Genomic DNA, 27,478 nt, shown 5'->3' with positions numbered 1-27,478 from the left:
GACTCAGGAACCAGTTACTCTCCCGTGTCTTGCAGCAGTCTGAAAGCGGGGGGAAAATGGGCTGATAATTGAATAACGAGCTCCTTTCAGGCTTCAATTTGCATGAGTAACGGTGGTGTGGATGGGGGCCTGGGAGGACTAGTTATGTTGCTAAACCTCACATGGTTGACGGAGTCACCAGCTATTCCCTGTCCACATTCCAGCTTGACCAGTGGTCTCTGGGGGCAGAGGAGATGGGTTTTTTCATTGCCTGGTGCAGCGGGGCTTAGCTCTGATCGGTCAGTCCCAAGTCGACTCTCCCTCCCTCCCTGAGCTACGGTCTTGCTGTCTTACTGTAGTCTGCCTTTCCTGTGTGTATAACAGGATGTTGTTGGCAGACGTGAAGTCCACATGGTAAAGAGATGAGCGTTGCGGTTTGTGCTACCTGTACCGGTATTCTCTGTCAACATTGTTCGTTTTTCTTCTGTCGTACTCATGGCAGTCGACTCGGGCAGATGGCAGAATGGGATATTATTTTATCCATTGTAATTGCTTTAATTGTAATTTACACAGCTCACTTTTTTCCTCCCTGCTCTTTGAGAGGTAGCAGGTGGTGTGCTGGTTAGAGACGGCACCTTCCAGTCGAAGCATCCAGGTTTGAATCCTACTTCCAGCTGTAGTACCCTTGATCAAGGTGTCGACCCTGACTTTATGCAGTAAAAATGACCCTCTTGTAAAAATGGGTAAGTCAATGTAAACAGCTTTACAGAAATGCGTCAGCTAAATTTACATTTATTCATTTAGCAGATTCTTTTCTCTAAAGCGACGTACATCTCAGCAAAAGTACAATTTATAGATTACGTTAAGAGAAGGAGACATAAATGTAGATGTTATTTATACAGTTGAATAATTGCATTAACGGAATTCGGGTTTCGTTCACTGCAGCATTGTCCATCTGGAGACTTGAATAAACCGCATTTTGTGCAGTTTTCTCACTCCTTATAGTGTATATTACATACTACATCTTGTGATTGCATAGACTAGTCAAAATGAGAATATCGTTTAGATTTCAGCAGGGTGTGTACTTTCTACTGGATATTTTTTACTCTAGGTGCATATTATGACATCTTGGGCAACAGGTAACATCATGGTTCAAGTCATGGATGACTTACCTCAAGGATGTTGGTTCAGGCTGCACTCCTGTGGTATAACCTTAGTCAAGGTACTTACCCTGAGTGATACAGTAAAAATACTCATCTGTGTAAATGAGACCACTACTGTAAGTTGTTCTAGACAAGGTGTGAGCTAAGGGAAAGAAAAACGAATATTAATATCCTGTTAATATTAAGAAAAAAAAAAAAAAACATTTTCACCTGCACTAGATGCATTGTTACAAGGAAAAGGCAGCTCTTTTTTTCATTTCCTGCGAAAGCGGACACATTGCTTTTTAGTAAAAGGCTTTAGTTTGCTAAAAAATATCTTGATCTCAAATTGAGTAATATGCTTGTTAAGAATAAACGGGAGTTCTGTGGCAGAATCTCTTAAATGGGGAAAAAAAAGCACTCTTCAACCCCTCAAAGGCTTTCAAAATCAAGCAATCGAATTAGGGGGGCATCATACCATCCGTCTGCTCGTTAGAATAATGTGAGGCTCGAGTATTGGTTGAAAAATAAATGATTACATTCTTGTGTTGCTGTAGTCACAATTAAGACCAGCAGTTTTAGGATTGGTTCTTCTTTCAAGGTCACGTCACAATGTGGAATTAATTTATGCCGGTATAGTTTTACAGGTGCATTGTGGGTAAGGTAGCACGTGCCTTGGGAAATGACCTGAAAACGGATGCAGGTCTCGATTTCTGCATCATTTTGTTCATGCCTTTTTAAGAGGAATGCATTCTCAGACAGGGAGGGTTGAATTCTTTGCCTCTGGAAGAGCTGTCAGTGACCTGATGGAGTGGCAGCGCTCATGATGCTTCAGGTGTTCCTCGAGCTCCAGCTGCTCTGGTTCCCCAGTTGATCATAGTACTACTTCACTTCCACATGCTCATGGTACTCAACGATTCTTTAGTTTCTCCAGGTGCTCATGCTATTTCAGGAGCTCGTGATACTTCTGTTTCTCTTGGTGCTCATGGAACTTAATCATTTCCACGCACTCGTGATGTTTCACTTTCTTCAGGTCTTTATGGTACAGTAGGTTCTCGAGATTTGTTTGTTCATGTAATCATGCTATTTCTTTGTTTCCATGCGCTCTGGGTACAACGGGTGCTCATGATACTTCTGTTTCTATCGGTGCTCATGGTACGCCAGTACAGTACTTCTGGATTTCTAGGTGCTTGTGATACTGGTAATCCGGCTTGCTTTACCCATATTGTCAGCACTGGTGTGAAGAGCTTGCAGACTCTCCCACGGGACTGCAGCCCATCCCACGTTGCCATGCCTTGTTCTGTTGAGAAGTGGCGTGTGGATTTAGTCCCTGAGATTGGGATCATGCCTCTGTGTGAAAAGTGGGGAGTTCCAGCCCTGGAGGGAAAAGCTGGATGTTGGCTGAAGCTAGGAAGGATAGTCAAGAGGAGATGGGTCTTGGCATGAGATCTCATGCCTGGGATGTGTTCAGTTGGGCCCGTTATCAGTTTAATTAACATAGAGGCACTTGATGGTGTTGGGTTGAAGTTCTCAGTCGCACTTATTGTTGCAAACCAGTGTGTTTGCTTCATTACTTTCTTAGCTTCCCTGAGCAGCAGGTTGCAGTTTTGTACCACAGCCCCAGCCAGAGCAAGACATGCACCTCTATTAATCTCTGCCAAGCAATTTTAATCTAAAGCACCATCACAAAATCCAATTTATTTTCAATGCGGACCTTTGCATCCAGCTGTGGTTCGGATCTCCCAGTCTTTTTACTACGTCTGCGTTGCGCCGCTGAGCCCGGGGCGATTTACAAGCACAATTCCCACTATGCGCGGTCCGTCTGGAAGAGGATCACCGACCTCGCCGCAATGGATTAGGCTCCCTGTCAAAGTCCAATAGCGCGTCCGCGTCCTCGGCAGTCTGAGCCACTGCTCGAGAAGGAGCGAATGTAAACTTGTTTTTGCGGATGTGCCCTGAGTTTGCCCTGCGTCGGAGGTGTTGGTCACTCCCGTTTGCTTGGCTTTGCTTGTCCCACTCTCTGGGGACGTCTGGCTGGCCGTGACGGCCTGAAGATGAGCTGCGTTAAAGTTGAAAATATCGCCCATGTCCCCGCAGGCACTTGGTGTCCAGCAAAGGCTTCTGGACTGATCAGATATGCCACACTGAGAATTTCAGACTGTTCAGTTTGTCAGTCTTTGTCAGTGCGATATGTACATGTACAGGGATTGCTCATGCGAAGAGGAGTGCTTGGGCCACCACGTGGCATAGTGGTTAGGGCTTTCACCTTGCACTGAAATGACCAGGGTTCGAATCCCCTCCTGCTATAGTACCCTTGGTCAAAGAACTTTTTCTGAAATGGTACAGTAAAAAAATAACCATAAATCAGTGTGAGTAATTTTGCTTTGGACACTATAAGTTGCTGATTTAGCATTGGTGTCAGGTGTCAGGTCACATGCACGCACGCACGCACACACGCACACACACACACACGCATACTTTCTGAACCGCTTGTCCTATACGGGGTCGCGGGGAGCCAGAGCCTAACCTGGCAACTCGGGGCGTAAGGCTGGAGGGGGAGGGGACACACCCAGGATGGGATGCCAGTTCGTCCCAAGGCACCCCAAGCAGGACTCGAACCCCAGACCCACCAGAGTGCAGGCCCCACCCAAACCTGCTGCACCACTGTGCCTCCATGATTTGGTGCCTAGATGATTAAAATTTTTAGATTTTTAATATAATTAAAATAAAAAATAACCTACAATTTATACAGAAATAGTGAGCTGCGGGACTTGAGACAGCAACCTTCTGGTTGCAAGTGCCAGTCCTCAGAGCAAATAATAAATGATCACATAATTAGGAGCATTTACATGGGTTTGTTTTGGGTTCTTCTTCACTACAGTTGACGCACCCCTTGCAGCTCACTTGACCCTTTCAGGTCTGTTATTATGCAAGACGTCAATGAATTTCTAATTGGAGGAAATTTTTGCACTGCGCTTTTTGTTGTGAGCTTCAGGGAGTTTAACACTGTTTTACCACAGACCGAAACTCAAGTGCTCAGTCCGTTACAAGGCACCCCAAGCAGGGCTCGAACCCCAGACCTGCCAGAGAGCAGGACCTGGCCAAACCCGCTTTTATTGTGTTGTAGATATACAATACAATAAAATGTAAAATATAGATTATAGACAGGGCTGTTGCTAGTGGTGTGAATGGTGTAGGCGACCCACAAAAAATCCAGCACAAGTAGTACTTGGAACGTCGGGAGACGATTTTGGATGTGGAGACTTCGAGACAGAAATGTATGGATTGGATTTAGTGTTAGTGGTGTCACTGCACTCGCTGGGTGTGTCTCATAACCCGTGAGCTGGAAACCCCATAGCAGGTGTTAGATGCTGTCAGGTCAGGAAAGAAGTGGCTTCTGAAAGAGAAGGGTTTGAAACCCTTCTTGAATTCTGGGAAGTATTGAGTAGCTGTGAGGGTCTGAGGGGCTTTACTTCACCACATTGGGGTCAAAAAGCAAACCAATTGGATTGAATTTGTTTCTCCCCCCCCCCTTTACCCAGATGATGGGACAAACAAGCAGTTTTCTCTACAAACTGAAGTCCATCCACCTTTATGTAGAAATTTTCCAAATGTTTGTTGCTATTGCTATACCCTAGAAAAAAGTGATTGTATGTAGATGTGTACTGGAGCCATCTCCGGCCAGGTTCCTCAAGTTCTCCACTGACGTTGTTACCAGAGAGGACTTGTACAGAAATGGTCTCCTAGTTTCTCAGTCTAACTTAATACCTACATAAAGGAACATGGAAAGGATGCAGAGTAAAAGGAGCGTTGAAGGACGCAGCAGGACGAAGGCAGCGGGAGACATGAGAGAGGAGGGCTGCCTTTCAAAGTGAAGAATGAGACGCATTGATTTTGCTCTCAGGCGATCATCTCCTCGTACACCTTCCTCCTTTCAGGTGCAAGAAGCACCACTATTGGTGTGATGGCTCATAAGGAGTTATCTAATGGGCCTGCGACTCTTCCCTGCTGATTTAATTTCGGTGACCATAACACACAGTATTGTGGAACAACATGGAAAAAACATACAGGTGTTTGTGGGTTTATTGACAAAAACGGAAACGAGAGGTGTTCTGCGTATATAAAAGGTGAATGATGCAATCAGGGATTAATTCACTGTACGTCTTCAATGCTGATCAGACCTTCTCGCCTCATTTTTATAGGCTTACAATCTTCATTGGGTCACCTTCACCCGATGAAGAACGTAAGCTTACGTGTGTGTTAAAAAAAAAAAAATCTGTCTATAGCAAACAAAAATGTTTCATGGGCCATAAAACAGATGCCAGCATCCAAAGGGATACTCCTGGACAAAGGGTGAAATACTGCTTAAGGACATGGACTCATCACCTAAAAGTTGCTGGTCAAGCCCCTGCTGTCACACCCTTTGGAATGTGAATTCCTGCAATATCCTGTAGTTTAAGTATAAAATACCAAAAAAAAAAATCTAAATTTGGAATCGTGCAGTTGCTTTCCACTCTTTTCCTCCAGGTCTCAGCTTCTTCCTACTATGACGTTGTGCGTGTGTGCTGACGGACGTGGTTAATGTGGGTACGACAACCCATGCTCCATTCTGCTATGGCGCTGGGTGCGAGAATAGCCTACATTCCACGTGTGTGTTAGTTAAACATGCATGCGTGATCCTGCTGCTTGATCTGGCCCCTTTTTTATCCAGCCCTGAACATGGTACGTGAGCTATGGTGTTGGAGGCGTATGTGCATTCGCTTTTTGGGTCATCATCATGACCGAAGTAATAACCCTTGACTTGATGTGGTTTAATATTATTAATCCGCCCCCACTTGCACATGAAATTATGTGAATATTATCCACCTCTGCTCATCTCGTATCAATAACTGCTTGTCAGATCCAGAGTCGTCATGGTCCAGAGCTTATCCTGGAAGCACAGGGTTTGAGAGAAAGTATATCCTGTATGGGATGCCTCATAATGTGGTTTTTTTTTTTTTTTTTCTCCTCCCTTCCTGGAGCAGATTTAAAAACTGGCTTAAATGGGAGAGTCGTTTCTCATCGAAAGTGAAATGCATCACAATGTTGTCAAAGTGTGTTTCAAAGTCTCTTGCCAGTGCACCCAGCAGGCCTTTAACTAACAGGAACTCGCCAAGAGCGCCAGAAATGATAAACAAAGTGGGGGAAAAGCGGCCGTAACCCTGCGGTGGTCGGTGCAAATGTGGATTCTGGCTCTGCCGTCAGGCTGCACACCGTGCTCGAGGTGGGAGGCCCGCGCTCATGATTGTGCTTTTGGAGACGAGCCAGTCCTGGGCTTTTGTGCTTTTGGAATAAACGTGCGTTTAAGTGCAGCCAACTTGTCAGCGCTTTCAGTTTCCTTCTTTCCTTATTGTTTAATGACACGTGTTCCTCTGCTATCGGTGGTCCCAGGGATACGCACACCGCTGCTCTCGGTCGTTTGGTCCTTTAGCTGGCCATGCGCACCGATTGCATTTAGCGCTCCGCATTCTGCCGCTCCGTCAAGTGAGGTGGAGAGGAGAGCAAATCAAAGAGCGTGGAGGAGGGAGATGAGCACAGGCGTCGCCGCTTGGTCTCTTTCTGTCTCATTGTGCATGGTTAACTTGTGAAGGGCGCTTCCTGGTGCCTCTATTGGATGCAGCATGTTTTGCATCCTTGCACTGCCTGTGCAAAAGTCATTTGTATCTGTGCTGAAGGCTCCTTGAAATGATGAGAAAAGCATAATAATCTAGGGTGGTGGTGTGGCATAGCAAGTAGTGCTGGTGCCTCACAGCTCCTGGACTCTTGTTTTGGACGCGGGTTGGAATTTAGCTCATCACTTGTGGAGTTTACGTGTTTGTCCTTGTGCTCATTTGGGTTTCCACTAGATGCTCTGGTTTCCCATAGCCGAAAGACATATTTTGCAGGTAGATGATGACTCCAGAGTTTGTGTGTGTGTCTGTGTGTGATTGCCCTGTGATGGTTACCGTGACTCTGCATTGGAGAATAGATGAATGGATGACTGTTCATCACCTGCTTATGTGAACTGTGTAAAGTTTTTAGTTTGTAAAGAAATTGTCAAAAACAAATAACTGTAGTGAAAAGCTTCTAGACAAAACTACAGGCATTCCTCAAGTGCAGAGTTTTCCACTCCTGCTTCTGGAATCCCTGTGCTGTATTCTCCTTCGCATTGGAGAAGAGCTGAAAATTAATTAACCGTAAGCGTGTTGTTCAGTGAACAAGTCGCATGGTTAAAATCCCATTAGATGTGGACGAGCAGTGATTTTTTTTTTTTTTTTTTTTTCTTCTCCCCTCCCCCCTTTCTCTCTCTCTTTCTCCCCAGCCTTGTTCAGTTTAATTTGTTTAAAGGAATAAACGTTCATGAGAAATTAGAGCGCTATAGCTGTTTCTGTTTTGCTGATGAAATATTTTTCATCCTTTGGGAAACATAAGAGAATAAATTAGCAGGCTGCTGAGCTTAACAGAAGTGAGTAATTTAAAATATTTAATTTGCCAGATGCTGAGAATGATACATTATCCCTGGTTATTTTAACACAAATATATATTACATCAAGTAAGAATCAAGAATGTATTTACAAGCCTTTTTATTGTTACCAGACCATTCGTCTATCTGATGCTTTTCTTTAAAGAGATCTGCAGTGTTAAGTTTGTATGTTAAGCTTCTTGCACTGATTTACCCATTTATATAGCAGGATAATTTTTACTGTGTCAGTTCAGGGTAAATACCTTGATCAAGGGTACTACAGCCGGAGTGGGATTTGAACCTGGAACCTTCAGTATTTCATTGTTGATATTTGGTTATTCAGTTGCAGTGAAACCCGGGAATCACTTTTAATCTAAAACTTGAAACCTGTCAAAAAACTGATAAATGTCTGATTGATGATTGGATGAACTCAGAGTTCTGCAGAATTTCGTTCACTGCACATTAAGTCCTGTAGTGTTTAACGAAGTTTGTGTGTGTGTGTGGAGTGAGGGGGTGCGGTGGCGCAGTGGGTTGGACCGCAGTCCTCCCCTCCGGTGGATCTGGGGTTCGAATCCTGCTTGGGGTGCCTTGCGACGGACTGGCGTCCCGTCCTGGGTGTGTCCCCTCTCCCTCCAGCCTTGTGCCCTGTGTTACCGGGTTAGGCTCCGGTTCCCCGTGACCCCGTATGGTTCTGAAGGTGTGTGTGTGTGTGTGTGTGTGTGTGGTTTTTTTTTTTTTTTTTTTGTTAAAAATTCAACCATTAGAGTCATTAGGAAAAAATGTTTCGAATATCGAAAACCTTTTCGTAAACAATTGTTCTGATGGCTTCCAGTGCAAGATTTATAATTATTAAATTTTTGTTCTTACATGTATTGTTCAATAGGGTCCTTACAATTAGTTTGAAGTTTGTTGGAGACTGACGCAGTTGTGGTCACGGAGGAGCATAACACAGACGTGTAGCTCATAAGAGGAAAATGTGGAATAAAACCCCTAATTATACAGGGAAACGAGCAAGAGCTTTGCAGCAAAGGAGATCTTTATAGTGCATCTCCTCGAGAGCTGCACGGGGGGCCTTTGTATCAAGATGAGCTTGTTTATGATGATAATTTATGAATCCGCCCCTAATTGCCACCTTCAAATGTGTTCTTTCTAAATTTTATATTGTTCTGAAATACTTCTTTCTTCTCCATTGTGTGAATGCGGGAGTTTTTCTTTATACGCTAATAAAGATGAAAAATCTACCAATATGCTGTAACAGTTATTGGAAAAAATACTTATGGAAAAATCGACTTTCACGGCATTGTGCACTTGAGTCAAAACAGAGTTGACAAGTGGAAATTAAAGAAATGAATGAAAATGACTGTCCTTGTGTAAACTGCATGAGAAATGAAAGTTGCCATAAAATCACGATAGATTAAATGAATTCAATGCCATCTGTTGGTGACAATCGTTGAGTTAAAAGCTATAACATTTTTGCTCCATTTCTTATTTTAATTGTCACACATTGCACTCCAGCTTGCTTTTATTTTTTCTAAAAGTAGAATCAGTTAGTTCACAGGCAGAGGACGCATCATTTAATAGCCTTTTTAATTTTCCATGTTTCCCTGGGCTAATCCCAGTATAATATTATTTAGTATTTATTTAAAATATTTTTAAGGGAAAAGCGAACAGAGATGTGGGTATGGAAGCCACCACAATGTAAGAAAGAATAGAGATTCGGCTGCCTCGTTTAGAACATGAAGCCATTTAGGGTGAACGTGTTCAGTCTTCATGGTCGACTAAATCTTGCAACGTCAACCGAGCCGCAGGCCTCTGTTGGCCGAGAAACGTTTATCCACGTGACTTTAGAATGCCCTCCCGTACAGTCAGTGTTCCTTAGAACCACATCTTCCACGTCAAAAGCAATGTCGGCATGGATTGCTGTCCTAGCTTTGAGTCGCATTGTTGACGTTCTCGACTCGCTCTCAAAGACTTGGTACAGCTTCAGTGATGTTGCCATAGATAGCGTCCTGTTGGCTGTTGGGGTCTGGGAAGACCTGTCTTTCTTTAAACATGATTTATGTTGGACATACTTATCTACGTTCCTGTTTATTTTACACATTTATATATTCCTCAAGGGCGCACCAACTTTTTTTTTTTTTCCCCTGGAACTGAAATGCACTGCTTTGAGAAGACTAATTCAGTTCTTTTATCTGCTACACCATAATTTGCCCAGTACGTAATCAAAACACGTCCGTTTATGAATGTTTGTGTTTGTTTTTTTTCCTCCAGGGAGTTATGGAAGACCCCCATCTGGCCCTCGCTCTTCCAGCAGACTCCAAACCTGCAATAAAGAAGGAGGAAGATCGTGCAAATCAGCTGGAGGATCCCCAGGAGCTCTCCATCAGGATAGGTAGAGCAGGACTCCGCCAAGGCAAGCCTCCCGTCATATACCCACAAATCCCGCCCCCTTCGGCCTACCCGAGAGGTTCTAAAAGTTCCCCTTATTAGAAAAGCATGCCACCATGCATGTCAGTACAGAGCCTCCTTTAACATTGGGAAGGGCTGAATGAGCCCACCAAAAGTCCTCGCCCAGCATGTTCCTTTCACTGATGGCTCTCTCTAGCTCTGTAATCCTCTCCCTCTGTCACGTATTGTCCAATCACAGTCCTCAGTGTTGTACTTTCCAGTGATTTCCATCTGTTCCCGCCTCCTCCTCCTCCTTCCTGCACAGGTGTCTCTTGGTGACTGAGTTTTGGGGCTGCCCACTTCATATTGTTGCTGTGGAGTGTTTTCCCAACATTGTCTTTCCCTGGAGAGTCCTTTTCAGAGTGACTTATGGTTATTTATACTTTCATTCTGGGTGCAGATCAACGTTTTACCAGTTTTTCCTGTGAAGACTGAAAAACGGAGAGAAGTGTAAGGGTGATCCGTGCCCAAGGATTTAATCTAGAAGAAAGCTACCGCCAGATTGTTGTTGTTCTTTTGATGCACTCCCGCCTATGGAATTAGCAACTGCCTTCTCGCCCAGTCCCCCATGATTGTCACATGTAGTTACTCCAGTCAAACAAGAAAATGTTCGGCTTTGATTAACGCAGGCAGCTGTCTACAATGGAAAGAATCCACCTGGCAGCAAACTGCCCCCCTTTGTCCTCTGCTGATGGCGCGTTTCCTGCCTTCATTTTTTCCGAGCTGGCTCGCTTCAGGATACGACATTTGACAGTAATATGTTATTCTGCTTCACATGGATGATATTACTTAATGCTGTAGTTCCGCTAACACTTTTGGCTCGCAGCGACACACGACTTATCAGATGAGCCTTGCTTGGCTTCCAGTTTTTCACTTCACCCTGTTACGCAATGTTCGATTTATCGACTGTCACGAGAGATGTAACAGTAGGGTCTTTCCTGAGACTTAAGCCTTCAGTTTTTGCATCTCAAATCTGGCTCCATAATTGTTGTATATCGGTATACCTCAGAACTAAAGGTTGCTATGAGGATTGGATAATACGTCATTAATCCCTGCATTGAGATTCACAACAGGAGAAAGGGAAGGAGAGAGGAGCTCAGCTCTGGGAAAGACCTGTTCCCTCGAGGATCTACCCCAGGGCTGTGCCTTTCTTCCTGTGGGTTTCACGGTTCTGTTCTAGGAATGATCTGTTCCCCGAGGATCTACCCCGGGATGCGTAGTCTGGTTCCCTCCAGCTGGTTACAGCTTTCCTCTGAGAAAGACCTGTAAAAGCATGGTGCTGAGAAAAGCCATAGGGTAGGAAGCCGTACTGAGATGATCCATAGGATCCTTCTAAGCTGTCCCCTAGGATCCAGCTGTTTTACTCTGTTTAGCTCTCCCTCCACTCCACTCCATTCGCCAAATCCTGATACCAGGCAGTGCAGCTGTATGTTCCCGGTCTGTTTGCAGTGATGATACGACTCTGAAAAGACCGCAGTGAAGCTCGCTCGGCTTTCTATAGAGACACTGGAAACGAGGCGCTTAATGAGACCTGTGGTCTCAATCTCATTATCAGGAACTCCGCACATGTAACTTAGCTGGATATGGTCCTTCTGTGCTGCCTGTTTTTGTTTTATTCACGGGCCTTTCTGAGAAATAGGACAAAGGGTTAGTTTTAATTGACAGGTTGTCCTTGGAAAGTCCGAAAGGATTACTGCAAAACCACAAAAGTTTGCACCGTGAGGAGTGCAGTTCCTACGCAGACCCGTGTAACCAAGGTCACCCTGTGCCATCCTGTCCTGCGATGGAACCTCCTTCTTCTTTTCTGCCGATTCTCAGTGTCTGTAACCACTAAAAGCAATCAATTAGGTTTTTCCGTTTCTTCTGATTTTAAATTCTGTTTTTTGGCTTTCTGGTCTTTTACAAATCAGGGGTTTTTTTGCTTGGAAATTGGGTGATTTCTTTTTCAGCCATCTCTGAAATACAGTAAAGTTGAATGAATGACTTTTTCTCAGGTGACAATGTGTGGTATATGATTGCGGACAGGCACCGTTGCCAGAAAGCACAGCAAACCCTGCAGATTGCTCCTGCAGAATCCCCTTCGCCGATTTCTGTGAATTATTTATGTTCTGACATGGTTAGGAGACAACTCTAAAGAAGCAGGGTGGATTCTGCAGTTCTTCGCGTGTGCGGGGATGTTGACCGATGTGCTCCGATTAAGCAGCCGTACGTACGGAGTGACTGCGCTGTGTTTGTCACTGATCTTGTGGACTTTGTGGGTGGGGTGGAACAGGGTTAAAGCGATAAAGCTCACTCCTCGTCGGCCCATACAGGAACGCTGACCGACGGCTTTGTTAAGACACGTCTTCAGTGATTTATGAATTATGTATGTCATGCATTATGTATGTGTGTTCAGCGGTATGGAGTCGTGTGTGTGTGTGTGTGTGTGTGTGTGTGTGTGTGTGTGTGTGTGTGTGCGCGCGCGCATTTCCCTGCAGCTTCGCAACAAAAATAATATTTTGGTCTTATTTCAACCTGTATAACATGAAAAGGTCTTTTGTTTTCATGAAGTTCAAACAATGCCTGTCTGCCAGGATGTACTATTTTTCTGTGGATGTTTTCTTCAAACTATCTTCAGAAGCAATTATTATTATGATTATTATTATTATTATTATTATTATTATTATTATTATTATTATTATTCATCTGACACCTTTATCCACAGTGACTGATACGTTTGTACACAGAGCTACTTACAATGATTTACCCATTTATATAACGGTAATAATCTGTGTTAGTTGAAGGTACATCTGGTCGCTTGGTGGTCCCGCGCACGAAAGGTAAAGCGAGAGGTTCTTGGTTCTGGCTCCATTGTGGTGGAATGACCTCTCACTCGGAACTGCTGAAACTCTGTCTGCATTCAAGAAGGGTCTGAACTCACCTTTTCCGGACTCACCGCCCATGGTCTCTCAAGCTCATGTAAGGTGTAAATGTTCATGCACCGTAACTTTGTGAGCATCCGCAGATAAGCCTTTACACAGCTGCTGCTCCTGTATTGTACGTAAACGTTTGTGTACCTTTAAAAAAAAAAAAAAAAAAAATTGTAGGAAGGTGATCAGGGTTAGTATATTCGGAGTTTTGTGCACCTACTTATGCGATGAACTTCGGTGCCTAAATTGGAAAGAAAAAAACTAGATTTACTCAAGAATCGCACGTCTGCAACTATGTCTCTTTCTCCTAATGTAATGAACACATTGTATTTCTATGAGATGTACGTCACTTCGGAGAAAAGCGTTTGCTAAATAAATAAATGTGCATCGTTTTTCATACAGCCTGGATGGGAACTACAGCAGGAGCAGGGGTTTGAACCCGGGTTCCTCTGTTGCTAATTGTAACCACTACGCCACATGCTGAAAAATATGGCTGTCACTCAGACCTCCTCTCTCTCTCGCACAGAGGCAGAGGCCAGTCAGTGAGCTGCTGCTCTGTTTTGAACATTGATTTGTGCAGTACTCCACTGTGCTGCTCTCCTGACGGACGCGACACTGACGTGCAGGAGGCCGACCCGGCCCGCATGGGGTGATGCGCTTTTCGAACCCGTGTCTGCATGAGACCCCATCAGTGACGGGCAAACCCTTGCTCCTTAGTGTGAACTCAGTGGAGACATGGGCGACGTAAAAGCCCTGTTTCGACATGCTGACTTTTACCTTCATTTGGCCGACGCACTTGTTATACTTGTGTCAAAATACAGTATATGTTACTGAAGAAAAGCAGTAAAGATACATATGAAATTCTACCAGTTGCTGTATTAATGAAGGCTTGTAATAATAACACACACACACACACTTTCATAACCGCTTTTCCCATATGGGGTCACGGGGAACCGGAGCCTAACCCGGCAACTCAGGGTGCAAGGCTGGAAGGGGGAGGGGACACACCCAGGACGGGACGCCAGTCCGTCACAAGGCACCCCAAGCGGGACTCGAACCCCAGACCCACCGAAGAGCAGGACTGTGGTCCAACCCACTGCGCCACCGCACCCCCGTAATAATAACAGTAGTAATAATAATAAACATATTCCCCAAGGTGACATAGAGTAATGAAAACAACATAGAAACACTTGTGTGTGAACATAATGAAGAAGAAAAAAAAAAAGAGAACCCCCTCCAAATACGTAGCAGTCGCTTTCCGAAACATCCATTCATTTTACGTTTATTAATCTCATGCTTTGCGCCTAAGTGACTTACAGTTTTAAGTTACTTACAGTGATTCACCTATTTACAAAGCGTAGTAATTTTTACTGTTTCAGTTCAGAGTTAGTACCTTGATCAAAGGTAATATAGCAGGAATAGCATTTAAACTTGGGACCTTTGATTCCAATGTGACTGCTCTAACTTCTACAATGCTGCCCACTGATCATGTGTTTTTACCAAGTGTTGTTTGTATCAAAATGCTGCTATTTACTTATTTATTTATTTATTTATTCACCACTGATCAAAAGGATTGATTGATTGACAGCAGGAGTTGGAAACCCAGCTTTTCACTCCGGCTGAGCTCTGTCATCATTTAGCCTTCACTGGGATTTTCGATTTGCTACACTGCATGACTCAAATCAGACACGCTTTTCCCCGCAGATTTTCAAATTTATTACATGTCTTAAATTCCCCTACCTTGATTAAAAGTAATATTTCTCCAGAGTAGTATTTATTAATGCTGTTGACTCAGGGTGAGGGGTCTGCTTTCCTAGGGGCTTCATACTCTGTCATCTGTGTAGTTACTGTAAATATTTATAAGTATATAAGTCTTAATGATTTTGCAGCAAGGATTCTGTCGACAAGATGGAATTTGTTCATATAAGAGCAAGCCAGAGGCAAACTTTGCTGTCTGCTTTATGTCCGCATTCTGTGCGTTGACTCGCACTTTGCTGCAATGGGTCTTCTATGGAATAAAATTCATTAAAAAAAAAAAAAAATATATATATATATATATAGCCACAGCTGAATACCAGTAGATCCTTTTTTTTTTTTTTTTTTTTTTTTTTTTTTAAAGAAAAAACTGTCCATAACGGTCGATCAAGTCACTAATTTTTGAGAAGATTTATCTGAAAAATGCACCTTGTCTTGTTGAAGCTAGGCCAGAATGCTAAGAGAGCGGCAGGAGAGTGGAAAGTATACTTAGTTATACTGACAATTTACCCTCTCAATGACTGATGATCATAAAAGCTTATCGGCTCGGTTGCATGGGCTGTAGACGGGAGGAGCGGTGGCTGTTGGGTGCTGGGTGTCAGTCTCTCTTATTAAATTATATGGTTAATTGAAAATTAACTGAAAATGGACATTAAATGGTTTCAAGTTTCCTTTTGAAACGACACACGCTGAAAGACTAGAGTGTCTAGTTGTCCGGAACTGCATCTCTTTGGACTCTGCGAGGAAACCAGAGCATCCAAGAGAAAGGTACAAAGACACAGGGAGAATATATGAATGCCACGCAGACTGAGCTGAATTCGAACCCGTGCCCAAGCAGCGTGCTACCTGCTCTGCCATCGGACAACCTTGTATTTGTTATATCGAAACGACATAATGATAACATGTCGCGGCACGTTGTTGACTGTATATTTTTTTTTTTACAATTAGTTATTTGTTGGTTAATGTTTATTTGGGATTTCTTAGTAAAAAAAATAAAACTAATGCATTTGTTCAATGCTGCTGCTGTAGTACCCTTGATCAAGGTAATAACCCTGAATTGATACAGTAAAAAATTCCCCAGGTGTATAGATGGGCAAATTTCTGTAACATTGATTATCTAAGACTGTAAGCAGTTCTGGGCAAAGGGTTCGGATAAATAAAGGTTAATGACAAGGTTATACAATTAAGAGTTTGTAGACGCGGATCTACGGTAAATCGAGCAGCCAATTGTACAGACTGTTGCGAGCAGCCTGGCGGTCCTTGGTGCCCAAGGGCTGAGTAGAAGCTGCAGAACATCCATAAAACATGGAGTACAAATTGCACATGGGGGCCAATTGCTTTCACAGAGCAGTTTGTGACCAGGCCCAACCGCCACACCCCTAGTGGCTCGGGTCTAAATGTTAGCAGGGCTTTCTGATGGCTTTAATTGAATAACACGAGCAGCTAAATTATGCAGTCATAAATCCTCTTTGCTCAACTTCGTGACCTTCCTTTTAAGCGGAAGGCTTAATTAACAGAGCTGGCGATTAGCAACAGGTGGCTTCGATCAACTGATGCGTCACTGATGCTCAGGATCCTCCGGATCGCGCTCTGTTGATGCCGAAGTCGGTGTGTGTTGTTCACACTGCCGGTGCCGAGCAACGGTCGTGTATGAAACCTGGGAGGCATCCAGCGGCGTGCATCAACAATCATTGACACACGGCTTGTGTGTCCGACACTACCGTGCTGCTGCTTCACGTTCCTCAAGTCGCTGCCTGTAGAAGTAACAATGAAATAGCAAATACATAGATGTTCACAGCAGATGGGGTTGAACTCCTTTATATAGGTACTGGGATAAGGAGAGAAATGGCTCTGAAAGAGATGAGTTTGAGACCTTTCTTGAATGCTGGGAGGGATTCAGCTGCTCTGAGGTGCAGAGGAAGCTCAGAGCATAGGGGACAAACTGAGAACTCATGGACCCCCCCGATTGGGACCACCAAGAGGTCTTGCAGAATGTACCGGAACCCTTATTTGATAGTTGGCCAGAGAGGAAATCATTTAAAATAAAATTATGAGTTGAGATTGAAAAATTATTCCACCAGGTAATTTGTTGCCATCTTGTGTGTTTCACAAATAGAGCAGAAGGTGACAGATGTTGGCCTGTCAGTGACTTCGCTTAACAAAGATCAGTGTGTCTTGTTAACAAGAAACCAGGCGGCAGGGAGCAATTTCAGTTACTTCGGTACCGTGGTATAGTGCTTCTCAGCCATGCTCCCCACGACCCCATGCTTATGCTCATTTCTGTCCCAGCTAAGCTCTTAATAAATTTGTCATGATTTTGTTGTCTCCTGACCATCTAAGTACTGCATTTTCTTTAATTCTGTCACAATCGAAAGTCGAAGTGAAAGTGATCTAGGTGCCGTGTTTCACCATGCGTGTCTGTTTGCATTGGCAGTGTGGCGTCACACCCTTGGACGAAATGTGTCTCCGCTAGGCGTGAAATTGGAGCGATTCCCTCCTTACACTCAAATGGAGTCCTCAGGCAGTGATTTGATGTACAGCTGTCCTCCAGCCGTGTCACTTATCTGTTGGGGTGCCTCTTTGCGAGGCCATGTTTCGCAGGAAGGCACTTGGAAAGGAAGATCAGCAGTGGGAGCTGGGACCCCTTTAATGTGCCTGTGTCTCCAAATGCTCCTCTGGGCTCCACACTTCCTGTGCCATAGTGGTGTTTTGAGAGGATGATTCTCCAGCAGTGGACTGTGGGGGAGCTGGACAAGGGGAAAGGCACAACGCAAGAGTCACACCCCCAATGCAAATCCACTTTGTTTGGAGCTCTGTGTGCTTTTTGGGGGCTGGTCGGGTGGGAGGTGTACTCGGCGCTCGTATTTCACAGCTCCGGACAAGCTGGGCAGGAATTGAATTACCAGAGCTGAGATTTACACCTGCGGTGCTTAATGAGATTCTGCCTGATTGCTTTTCATGTCCAAGCTCATTCATCTACATGAGAGTGTGTGTGTGTGTGTGTGTGTGTGTGTGTGTGTGAGCGCATGCATAAGGAAGAAGACAAGCATTACCTACAATCCCCCCTCCTTCTCAAGGGAAGATGAGGACAAACATTTGACATCAGGCTGAGTGAGATGTGAGTTTGTGGTTTTAAAAAAGCTGTTTTTTCATATGGGGTTTGGAGATTAGCCTCACATCTTCTGAGAAGCTTTTGCTTCATGCCATAATTTAAGGGCACCAAGCAGCATAGCAGTTAGAGCTGTTGCCTCAAACCCAGGTTTGAATCCCGCTGCAGCTGTACTACCCTTGATCAAGGTACTAACCCTGAATTAATGAAAATTACCCTGTTGCATAAATTGGTAACTCAGTCTTAGTATCTTAACACTGTAAATCTCTTTGGAGAAAATCATCAACTAAATAAATGTAAAAAAGTATGTGTTTTTCTAAGGAGACTGCTTTGTATGCTGGGGTGTTTTTTTTTTTTAGCCCCCCCCATAATGTTTGATATTAAGGGTGTGCTGTCACTTTAAAAGTGTTTTGCTCTCTCATTAGCAGAGAATTACCTCTGCTACTAAGTGTAGTGTAAAGTATAACATTTGCAGGTGACCACATTTTTAATATTGCAGATACTTTTTAGAATTACCCTTGTAGTTTCTTCAAAGAAGACCTTTTATAGCCAGAAGAACATTTTTAAATTGTGAGCATCAGAGCAATAGATGATTTGTCTGACAGATGGGATATGGGTACGCTATTGCTATGTCTCACTGTGAAGTACACCATGGGATATGATGAGGGTGATGACACTGAACTTGGCCCACCACCGTGTTTAGAAGGAAGATAAGCTGTTCAGAGTTGCTTGGGTTGGTGACTTTGCTCAGGTTGACCATCAACGGAGCGGAGTGGTGGGAGTGATTCGGTGGGCTTTTCGGATCACCTTATCTGCACCCACACATCAAAGCTTGCTTAGATTCCCAGAAATCCAGCATTTTGCTGCCCACCCTCCCATATCATGGAAAGTTACTTAAAAACGTCCTGCCCGCTTTCTCAGAGCGGCTGTCCTGTCCGTCACTGCATACCGTAATCACGGATAGCGGCGGATGCCACTATAAATTTCCTGGCAGCGCACTGTCATCACATGCGGCACCTTCCTTTATTGATATTTATAGTGGAATTGTGAGTTTTCCGTTTTCCACACTAACTCCTGGATGAGCTGAGATTAACTGTTGGTGACATTTGCGTGCCGTAAAGTCGACATGTTTGCGCCTCTTATTAAAAATGCGATGCTGAGATGGTCCGCCAGGAGATGGAACGAAAACGTCTGCCTACGTGACTCCACTGGCTGATGCACTGATCTGCAGCTTGAAAGGTTTTCAAACAATGGAGTGGTAATTATAAGCTCACAGCAGCACACCAAACATATTTTAAAAATATAACTGTAAATGAGTGGCAACGTCTGTATTTCAGCCTTTAAAGGCTGAGAACAGAAAGGTTTTGGTGCCGTTTTTCTTATATGCTATGTGTATATATACATCTATACACACGTGTGTGTGTGTGTGTGTGTGTGTGTGTGTGTGTGTGTGTGTGTGTGTGTGTGTGTGTGTGTCATATATAAATCATGTCTTATTTGTCTTTAAAATTGCTGTAACAGTTTTGCCAGCAATCAAGAAAAGCAGAAAGTGTCTATATTTGTGTGCATATCTCTTTTTGTGTGTGTGCGTGTTTGTCGCTGCACCGGTTTGTATTTTTTTCATGTGTGTGCTGGGCTGTTGAGTAGTTAACAGAACCATGCCTAACCAGAACCATGCCATCTGCCCTCCGGTCCGTGTGTGTTCTGTCTGCCATTCACTGGTGGGAGGGCAGGTACAAGATGGTGCTGTTTATACACAACCCCAGACCCCCCGAGCTGTCCTCTTTTCCTGGGAGCGTTCTCCGTGAAGCGGGATCAAAGCTCTGCGAGGTCTTTCGCCGCCCGTCCCTCAAGTCCAAAGACCCACAGACGGTGCTCGCGATTTTGCCACCACATCTCTAAAAGTATCGAGCGCTGTTGCCACTTTGCTTTGGGCGACGACCTCCCTCCGAGAAGTTGGTCCGTTGCTGTCGATGCCTCGGTCCCGAGCCACCTTGCCCCAGCTTGCCTCACCTCGTCTCGCTTAAGTCTCACTCAGACCAACATGTCACGCTTCCTGTCCTCAGTGTGTCAGGCTGGCAGTCGATCCTTTACCCTGGGTGACAGGGAAGCTCAAAAAATCCCTCCCCGTTTGGTCGGTTGTCTCAGGGACACAGTGTGTCGACCTTGTTCTGCTAGTGCTCGCAATCTTGTAGTCCAGAGGTTCTTAATGTTGTCCAGACTGTGACACTTTGAAAATCAACAAAACTTGTCTTTGAGCCGAGGTACCCAAAATTTTCACGTGGCCCTGTGCCAGAGATAGTCATGGCATGGTAACATTTTTATTTTAGTTTTAACTTGTCCTCAGACCCCCGAGAGGTCCATGTACCCCAGGATTAGAACCCCTGCTCTGGATGCTATAGTTTCCTTGCTGTATATCACAGCACAACATTCATCCATCCATTCCTCATCAAGAACCACTTGGTTGGGTTGCAGGGGTCCAGAGCCTATCATGGAAGCATAGGGTGTGAGACAGGGTAAACCCTGGATGGGACACCAGGCCACAGTATCAAAATAGGTCTCACCTAAATACATGATTAAAAAAATCAATAACAACAGGGACTGCTTTTGTAACCTTCACAACGAGGTTTGGCCATGGTGCTCGTCACTTCAGTCACGGTCTTGAATAGATACGAACGAGAGTCGAGCGTTAAGATGTCCATCAAAGGACACAATGAAAAGGTAATCCACAGCTGGAATTTGAAAACGATAATCATGGTTTCATGGTGTGAATGGGCCGTAGGGAGTTGATCGAGTCAAGATTTATGTTCCGCTGTGACCCTGCCTCCTAACCACTGCCCCTCCAGTTGCAGTGTTTGCTAAGTGAATGTTCAGAATGCGTGTCGGAAAGGCTGTCCGAGTAAACAGGACCCACGCGCCGGTGCCATGAATGCTGGTCCGAGATAGGCGTTGAGGAGAAGATGAAAGCAGGTCCATCTGCGGAGGTCTTTGAAGGCAAGGAACCGGTGATTTGAACTCCTTTGTTGCATTTTCCCAAAACACATTTCATACATTAGTGTCACAAATAGAAAATGGACTTAAGATTGAATAGTTTTTAGGTTCAGGCTTATTCCACTTTCCAGTTCTGTTTACTTGAATTTTTCATTTGTTTTGTAAATGTTGAGTTTCTTACAGAACTAATGTGACCACCGAGCTCATGGCAGTAAAGAGCACCTAATGGAATGGCCATCTGAGACCACCTTAATTCAACTCACTTCCACAGTGTTTACAGCTCATGTCTGGTGTTGCTCAGTGCTGATGATCAGTAACAAGATGAGGAACGTTGCACGTTTATGCGGTGAAGCAGTCAAAAACTGCAGTGAAGAAGAGTTTGAGGAGGCAATGCATTATTTTTGAGACTATTCAGTTTGCTTTTATTGTAGCTCAGAGTTAAACATATTAAACATCTTATAGATGTAGGAGAGATTTTTACAGAACCTAATGAAAAAATAAAGTGAGGGATGCTTGTGTCATTAATCTTTGGGACCGCAACTTATCTATTAGATTGAGACCCCGAGACAAACCACAGCTGCAAGTGTTTGCTGGGTATTATTCCAGTGGAGTTACTAATTACTCAGCCTTGATTATGTTTTTGATTGAATATGAATTTGCTAGCTGCGAACTCACCGTAATTTTCATAATGCTTTTACAGGTGCTTTACGTGCTAATTAAATGTGTCCTTTATTTCTAAAATGAAAAGAGACGGTAGTTTTTTTGTTTGTCAGTTCTTCAGTTATTAATTTTTAAATGGCTTAGAACAATTGAGTAATCATGGAATGACTGAAGTAATTAACACGGTTAATCTTTTCAGAATAAGAATGAACATAAAAATCTGAGCTTCCCTTCAGTGGACTCAATAGCCCATCTTTGCATGTTATTAACCTTAAATCTTGGCGGCCTGTGTTTAGCCGACATTGGGAATCAACCCCAGTCCCCCCCACTGCCCTGACCCCAGTGTTCCCAGGGGGCGTTATGTCTGAGAATATTCCGGAAGGTTTTTACTGCAAAGTAGGCTGCTCTGGATTCCGATAGGTGCTTTGCTAACTTTGCGACGCCATCGCACCTTGGTGATGGGGTGGTGGGGGGTCTTTGTTGTTACCTGGCAACTGTTGTCGTTGGCAGCACAGCACAGGAAGCCTACGATGACTGATTAAGCATCCCCCTGGTTGACTTCGAGTGTGGAGTGAGCTGGAATAGGCCCTCGCCCACTTGACTTCTTCTCTTCGGCTTGAAGCTCCAAATCAAAGGAAATGGATGCATGGAGCAGTTTATCCATCCATCCAGCCATTGTCAACATTTTTTCACCTTTACCAACCCATATACCAACTGTCATTGGTGAAATTTACCATATTTATGGTTGGATGTAGGGGGCGCAGTGGCGCAGTGGGTTGGACCGCAGTCCTGCTCTCCGGTGGGTCTGGGGTTCGAGTCCCGCTTGGGGTGCCTTGCGGCGGACCGGCGTCCCGTCCTGGGTATGTCCCCTCCCCCTCCGGCCTTACGCCCTGAGTTGCTGGGTTAGGCTCCGGTTCCCCGTGACCCCGTATGGGACATGCGGTTCTGAAAATGTGTGTGTGTGTGTGTGGTTGGATGTCCCAGCGAACGGCTTCTCAAAGGTATAAGAGCTGTTTCCCTTAAACACACTGGGATTTTATCAGCCCTCTATTGGACTTTGTGTCAAACGTTTTATGACCCATCATTCTCTAGACTCAACGCTGACCTCTGTGACCTTTGATGGGAGATGTAGACATGCATGTGTCAATTCCTCCAGTCTCAGCGAGGTGCTCCTGTTCATCAAACCACGTGACAGCAATGTTTTCTCAAGGATTTTGTCTTCAAGCAGCAGTGATGCCTGAGGAATCTCATCAGCCTTGGGTCTTTTACGAGAGGTGATGCTGGTTCCATCCACCTGTGTTCTGCTAACCCCGTTCCCAGTGTTTCAGGCTCGGCCTTTTCTGATGTACATCTGAAACGAAGCCTGTGCTGTGTCAGGCATGAAGTCCTCGCCATTGATGACTTTGAACCTTAGATGAATCTCCCAGGAAAAAAGAAAATTGATGTCCCTGCAGCTGTGGAGGATGAGTTAAATGTCGACATCATGACTGATGATGCAACCCCTCCCCTTTTCCCTTTCTTCTTCTTTTCAGCTCCACTCCGTTCTGCTGCGTTGAGACACAAGACTTATCGAGCTCTAAGTGTGTGTGTTTGTGAGTGTTGATGAGGTGACTATCTGATGCTGTGATTGCTGTCTGAGAATATCTGATGTACCCTTGAAGTGAGCCCTTTAGAGTTGTGCTCTTGTCATTCCCACCTGTATGTGGTAAAATTATTAGTTGCTTTGGTTTGGAAAAAGGCACGTTCAAATCTCAAGTGTGAGAAAAACTGCTGTTGTACCTTGTATCTGCTTCAGTAAATGTACTTGGAGTGATGGGGCGAAGTGTAAAGTGCGACCTTCCTACAGTGGAATAAAGAAGAGCGATATGAAAAAGGGCGAAATGATTGAGGTCCAGAGGTCACGGATGAGCATCGTTGCACCCGGCAATGAGGTTCAAGGCATCTGGGCGTTGATGACGTTGATGTGGAGGTCGGCGAACGAGGAAGTCCACCTTCACGGCTCAGCGGGAGGAGGACGGGACGGCGGAATCAAAACACTGGGTTGGAAGTGGAGGTGTAATTGCAGCGCCGCAGGGCGCACCGCCTGGGGGCAGATTGGAGTCATGATTTTGGGGACCGCGGGGGGTTGAGTGGCGGGTCGTGACGGCTATCGGACTACGACGGCTAAGTGGGATTAATGGCACCCCTGGAGAGCCGCTACCGGGGTGTGTGGGGGAGGTTACGCGAAATCGCTAATTACATCCCTGGCTGGAGCTCGACTCCACGTAAATCAAAAGCTGAGAAACACCCAGACGCCAGCGTCACCGGTGTGTCACGCCATCTCTTCGTTTTGTTGACTGTTGCTGCAGTCCAAAGCGGTTTCCATGGCTTACCAACGAACCCGTGTGCAAAGTCAGTCAAGCAAATAGATAATTTAGTGCTGAGTGTCTTTCCTGAAAAGCTGTTACAAAGCGGCCCGTATTCGACTTCATGGAGAGCGCTAACGAATTTTAGGTCACATAGCCTGGCTCAGACATGGCTCCGCCCTCCAAACTCACAATTTTGACCTTTTTTGTCCTCGTATTGATTCTAAGAGGTTACGGCTAATGGCTTTTGATGCGTCTCAGTCTGGGGAGAGCAAAGACTATCCAGGCTTTCTCTGAAGGCCGAAGGAGCTCAGGGGAGAAGTCCGATCGGGGCCCACAATCTCACTGGATTTCTAAGGATGCTGTGGGAGAGATGGCGCCCTCTAGTGTTACCACCTCACCAATAAGTGAACGACTTGTCACATGGATAAAGGACGAATGTTCTGGAAGCTCAGGTTGCAAAAGCGGATAAGTTATAAGCAAGATAAATAAGAGCCAGTGTTCTCCTGGGGCAGCTGAGGTGCTATCCCCCCCGTCAGGTACAATAACGGGGCTCTTGTGGAACTTGAACTGAACTGCCGAATGAGTCGCGGTGCTGGGGCGCACGTGTTGGAGAAGCTGCAGAGACCCAAGTCAATGGCTCCCACAGGTTTTTAGCTCGAGCCGCATGTTGTTCCCATCGTGCAAGCAGCTGGGGTGTTTCGCCGCTGTTTCGACGCTGTCAGTCGGCGTGACGGATGGGCGCTGCGGCCCTTTTGTGGGCCGCCAATCAGCCGTGACACGACGACAGACGTCTGGGGAGACTGTGAAGTTCTGATGAGGTTTCTTTCAGGAGTCTGTGTCTACTTGGGAAGGAGATGGGGAGGCGATTGTGAGGGTGTGTGTGTGTGTGTGTGTGTGTGTGTGTGTGTGTGTGTGTGTGTGAAGCAGGAAAGGCTATGTTTGAGCGGAGCAGAGTGAAATGAGAATACACCTCCAGTGACATGCTGAGCGCTGGTTTAAACCGCAGTCCAAGCTTTGATTGACCCTCTCCAGAGCACGTGGTCCGGTCCAACGACTCTGTTCAGTGCCAGTCACACCTGACCGCCAGTGGGTGCGATGGCACCACCCTCCTGCTCCAATAAAACACCATCATTACGCCTGCCAGTCCAGCTGGAAGCCCTGCTCACCCTGCATTCGTGCGACAATTACTGTTGCATCGTTCCCAGCAGTTTGCGTAAAGTACATTAACGTGTTACACTGGGGAGTTTACGTGAAATACCTTTTAATCTAACTTTTCTTACTTTTCCACTGTAAAGCATTTACCTCCATTTACCTTTTTTCAAGGTGAAATACAGTGTTATATAACTTTACAATGATTTACCTCTGTATGTAGTAGGATACTTTTGGCTGGTTTACGTACCTTGATCAAGGGTATGACGAACAGGCTCTGGGATTTGAACCTTGATGAAGCATAAAGCTGCAGCCCTGACCGCTATCCCATCGGCTGCCCCAAGGACATCATGTGTAGCATATTTTTATTATTAAAATAGTTTATCGTACATTTTCCTGACGGAATCATAAGAAAAACCATTTAAAAAAATGCCTTTATGAGGGAAGACCTGTGACCCCTGAGAAGCGGATGATGGTGTAAAATGGGAATATTGCTAATCCATGGGGTTTGGGGATGGGGCTTTGTTCCAGCCTGGGACCTGTTAAGAGGATCAGTGTAAGTGGGAACGTAGTAATCGCTGATTGCAGTCGCGAGATGGATTTGTCAGTGGAGTAAATTCAGCCGCTGGGGACTCCAACCTGCAGTCTTTTGTTTGCATTTCCTTAACTATATCGCCACATCTCGTCTGTTAAACTGCAGGGCTCCTCCCTCCCTGCTTAGAGATCAGTGACAGGGGTCAGGATTGATAGAGCTTCTGCTCCCATTCATCACCTTTCCCTGTATTCTACCATGTTTTATGGTTATAAGGGGGTAAGACGGGGAAGCATGCTCACTTGCGGCACTCGTGAGATTGTCTGATTAAATGTGATGATCACCTGGTTCCCTCAGCTCATCTTCTTGTTAGCTCTGGGATGGTGCAAGCAACCGTGCTGTTCCATGAAGAGCAATGGCTGTAAATCAACGCCTTCTGGTGCTGCAGTACGGCAGCAAATTTGCATGAGAAGCCCCTCCCCTCACTCCCTGCAGCGTTGAGACGAGGTGGTCCGGCTGATTGTTGGATCCGACAGATGAACGTCAGAGATGGTTCGAGGGGGGCGCTGACAGCCCGCCTGCTTCCGGGCCGCCCCCATCTAAGACCGTCACCTTTTCTCACCTGTACCTGTACCTTGCTTTGAAGGAAAGCATCTGCTAAATGAATACATTAAAATGTAATTGTAATGCATGTTAACGGTGCTGTTCTGCATTTCCCCGGGGATCTCATTCCCTGACGTTACCTGCCCTTTGCACAGCTTTGCTTGAGGTGGGGAACCCAGCAAAACCCAAATGATGTGAAGCCACACCCTCTTCAATCATAGGTTATTAAACGTTACTCCGCAATCTGCCCCCCTGCCCCACCGGGTCACAGCCAGGTGGTCTTGGACATGGTGGCCAGCGGGTGGTGGTCTTAAAGAGCCCCCAGGAATGCATACCTGAGTGTCACATCGCTGGTGAGACTCAGACCCCACCCCACTGTATGCACGTTCCCGTGGTATAAGGCAAGCATCAGTCATGCTCTTAATGAAATTAAAGCAATTAAAGAAATAGCCGTTTATGTTAATAATCATACTTTGTTACGAATAAATTTTGCCTTCCCTCACAATGAGACGATCAGTATGATTTCTCATGATCGCAGTCCTGAGAAGGCGTGACGGCTACACGTATGGGCCAGACCTTTGACCCTGTGGCCCTGATCAAAATTTATGATTACTCATTAGTTTGTGCAAGAGCGCCGTCCCTCGACACGTTAAATAAACGTTGGTGTAGCAAGGTGGTCATACATTAGTCTGTCAAATAAAATTAGAAGAACACAAGGCGTTACCTCACCTTCGAAATGAGCGCCTGATTTCCACACAGGGAGGGGGGGGAAAAAAACGCCCTAATACTTGTAAGGGATTATTTGCATATTGCAGATTTTTTTGTTTCAACGAAAGCAGAGTATGTCTCGGCATAAACAGAAGTCCGTCAAAAACAGATGAAGAGCTTTAGACACAGACACAGGATTTCCGACGTATAACTTGTGTGTCTGATACCATCATGTTGCTGGTTCACATCCCTCAAGTAACTGTCTGTGAAAGTGACTTTCAAATAGCAAATACATAGATAATCATAGCAGATGATGTTATTGGGAGAGATTCAGCAGCTCTGAGAGACAGAGGGAGCTCATTCTACCTTGTCTATAGAAATTGCATTCAAACAGTAAATACACAGATAATCATAACAAATGGTGTTGGACTCATTTACGTAGATGTCAGGAGAGAAGTGGGTCTAAAAGTGATTGGTTTGAGACCCTTCTTCAATTTTAGGAGGGATTCAGCAGCTCTGAGGGATAGCGGGAGCTCATTCCAGGACACTGAAGCCGAAACTGAGCTGGTTGAGTGGGACCACCAAGTGGCCAGAGGTGTAGAAACGCAACGTTCTTGCTGAGGTGTAGGCGTGCATGTGAACATTTCCCGGAATGGAATAAACA

The 27,478-nt window shown here is 45.1% G+C and overlaps 2 protein-coding genes across 5 annotated transcripts in view; one reads left to right on the top strand and one right to left on the bottom strand.

The window, feature by feature from the left end:
• Positions 1 to 27,478, bottom strand: part of LOC108930258 (zinc finger protein 420-like) — a 1,123,701-nt gene that overhangs the window by 422,238 nt on the left and 673,985 nt on the right. The gene's annotated exons all lie outside the window — the stretch shown is intronic.
• Positions 1 to 27,478, top strand: part of slc39a11 (solute carrier family 39, member 11) — a 96,563-nt gene that overhangs the window by 39,098 nt on the left and 29,987 nt on the right. For 3 of the 4 annotated variants that reach the window (XM_029252587.1, XM_018745272.2, XM_018745270.2), the window contains one exon: positions 9,874 to 10,015. In XM_029252587.1, coding sequence (XP_029108420.1) covers positions 9,874 to 10,015 — 142 coding nt within the window. The remainder of the gene's footprint in view (positions 1 to 9,873; positions 10,016 to 27,478) is intronic. The other variant, XM_018745271.2, reaches the window with a different exon arrangement.

Source organism: Scleropages formosus, chromosome 1 (assembly GCF_900964775.1).
Source record: "Scleropages formosus chromosome 1, fSclFor1.1, whole genome shotgun sequence".
NCBI classification, from domain to species: Eukaryota; Metazoa; Chordata; class Actinopteri; order Osteoglossiformes; family Osteoglossidae; genus Scleropages; species Scleropages formosus.
This window is presented reverse-complemented; position numbering and strand designations above follow the sequence as displayed.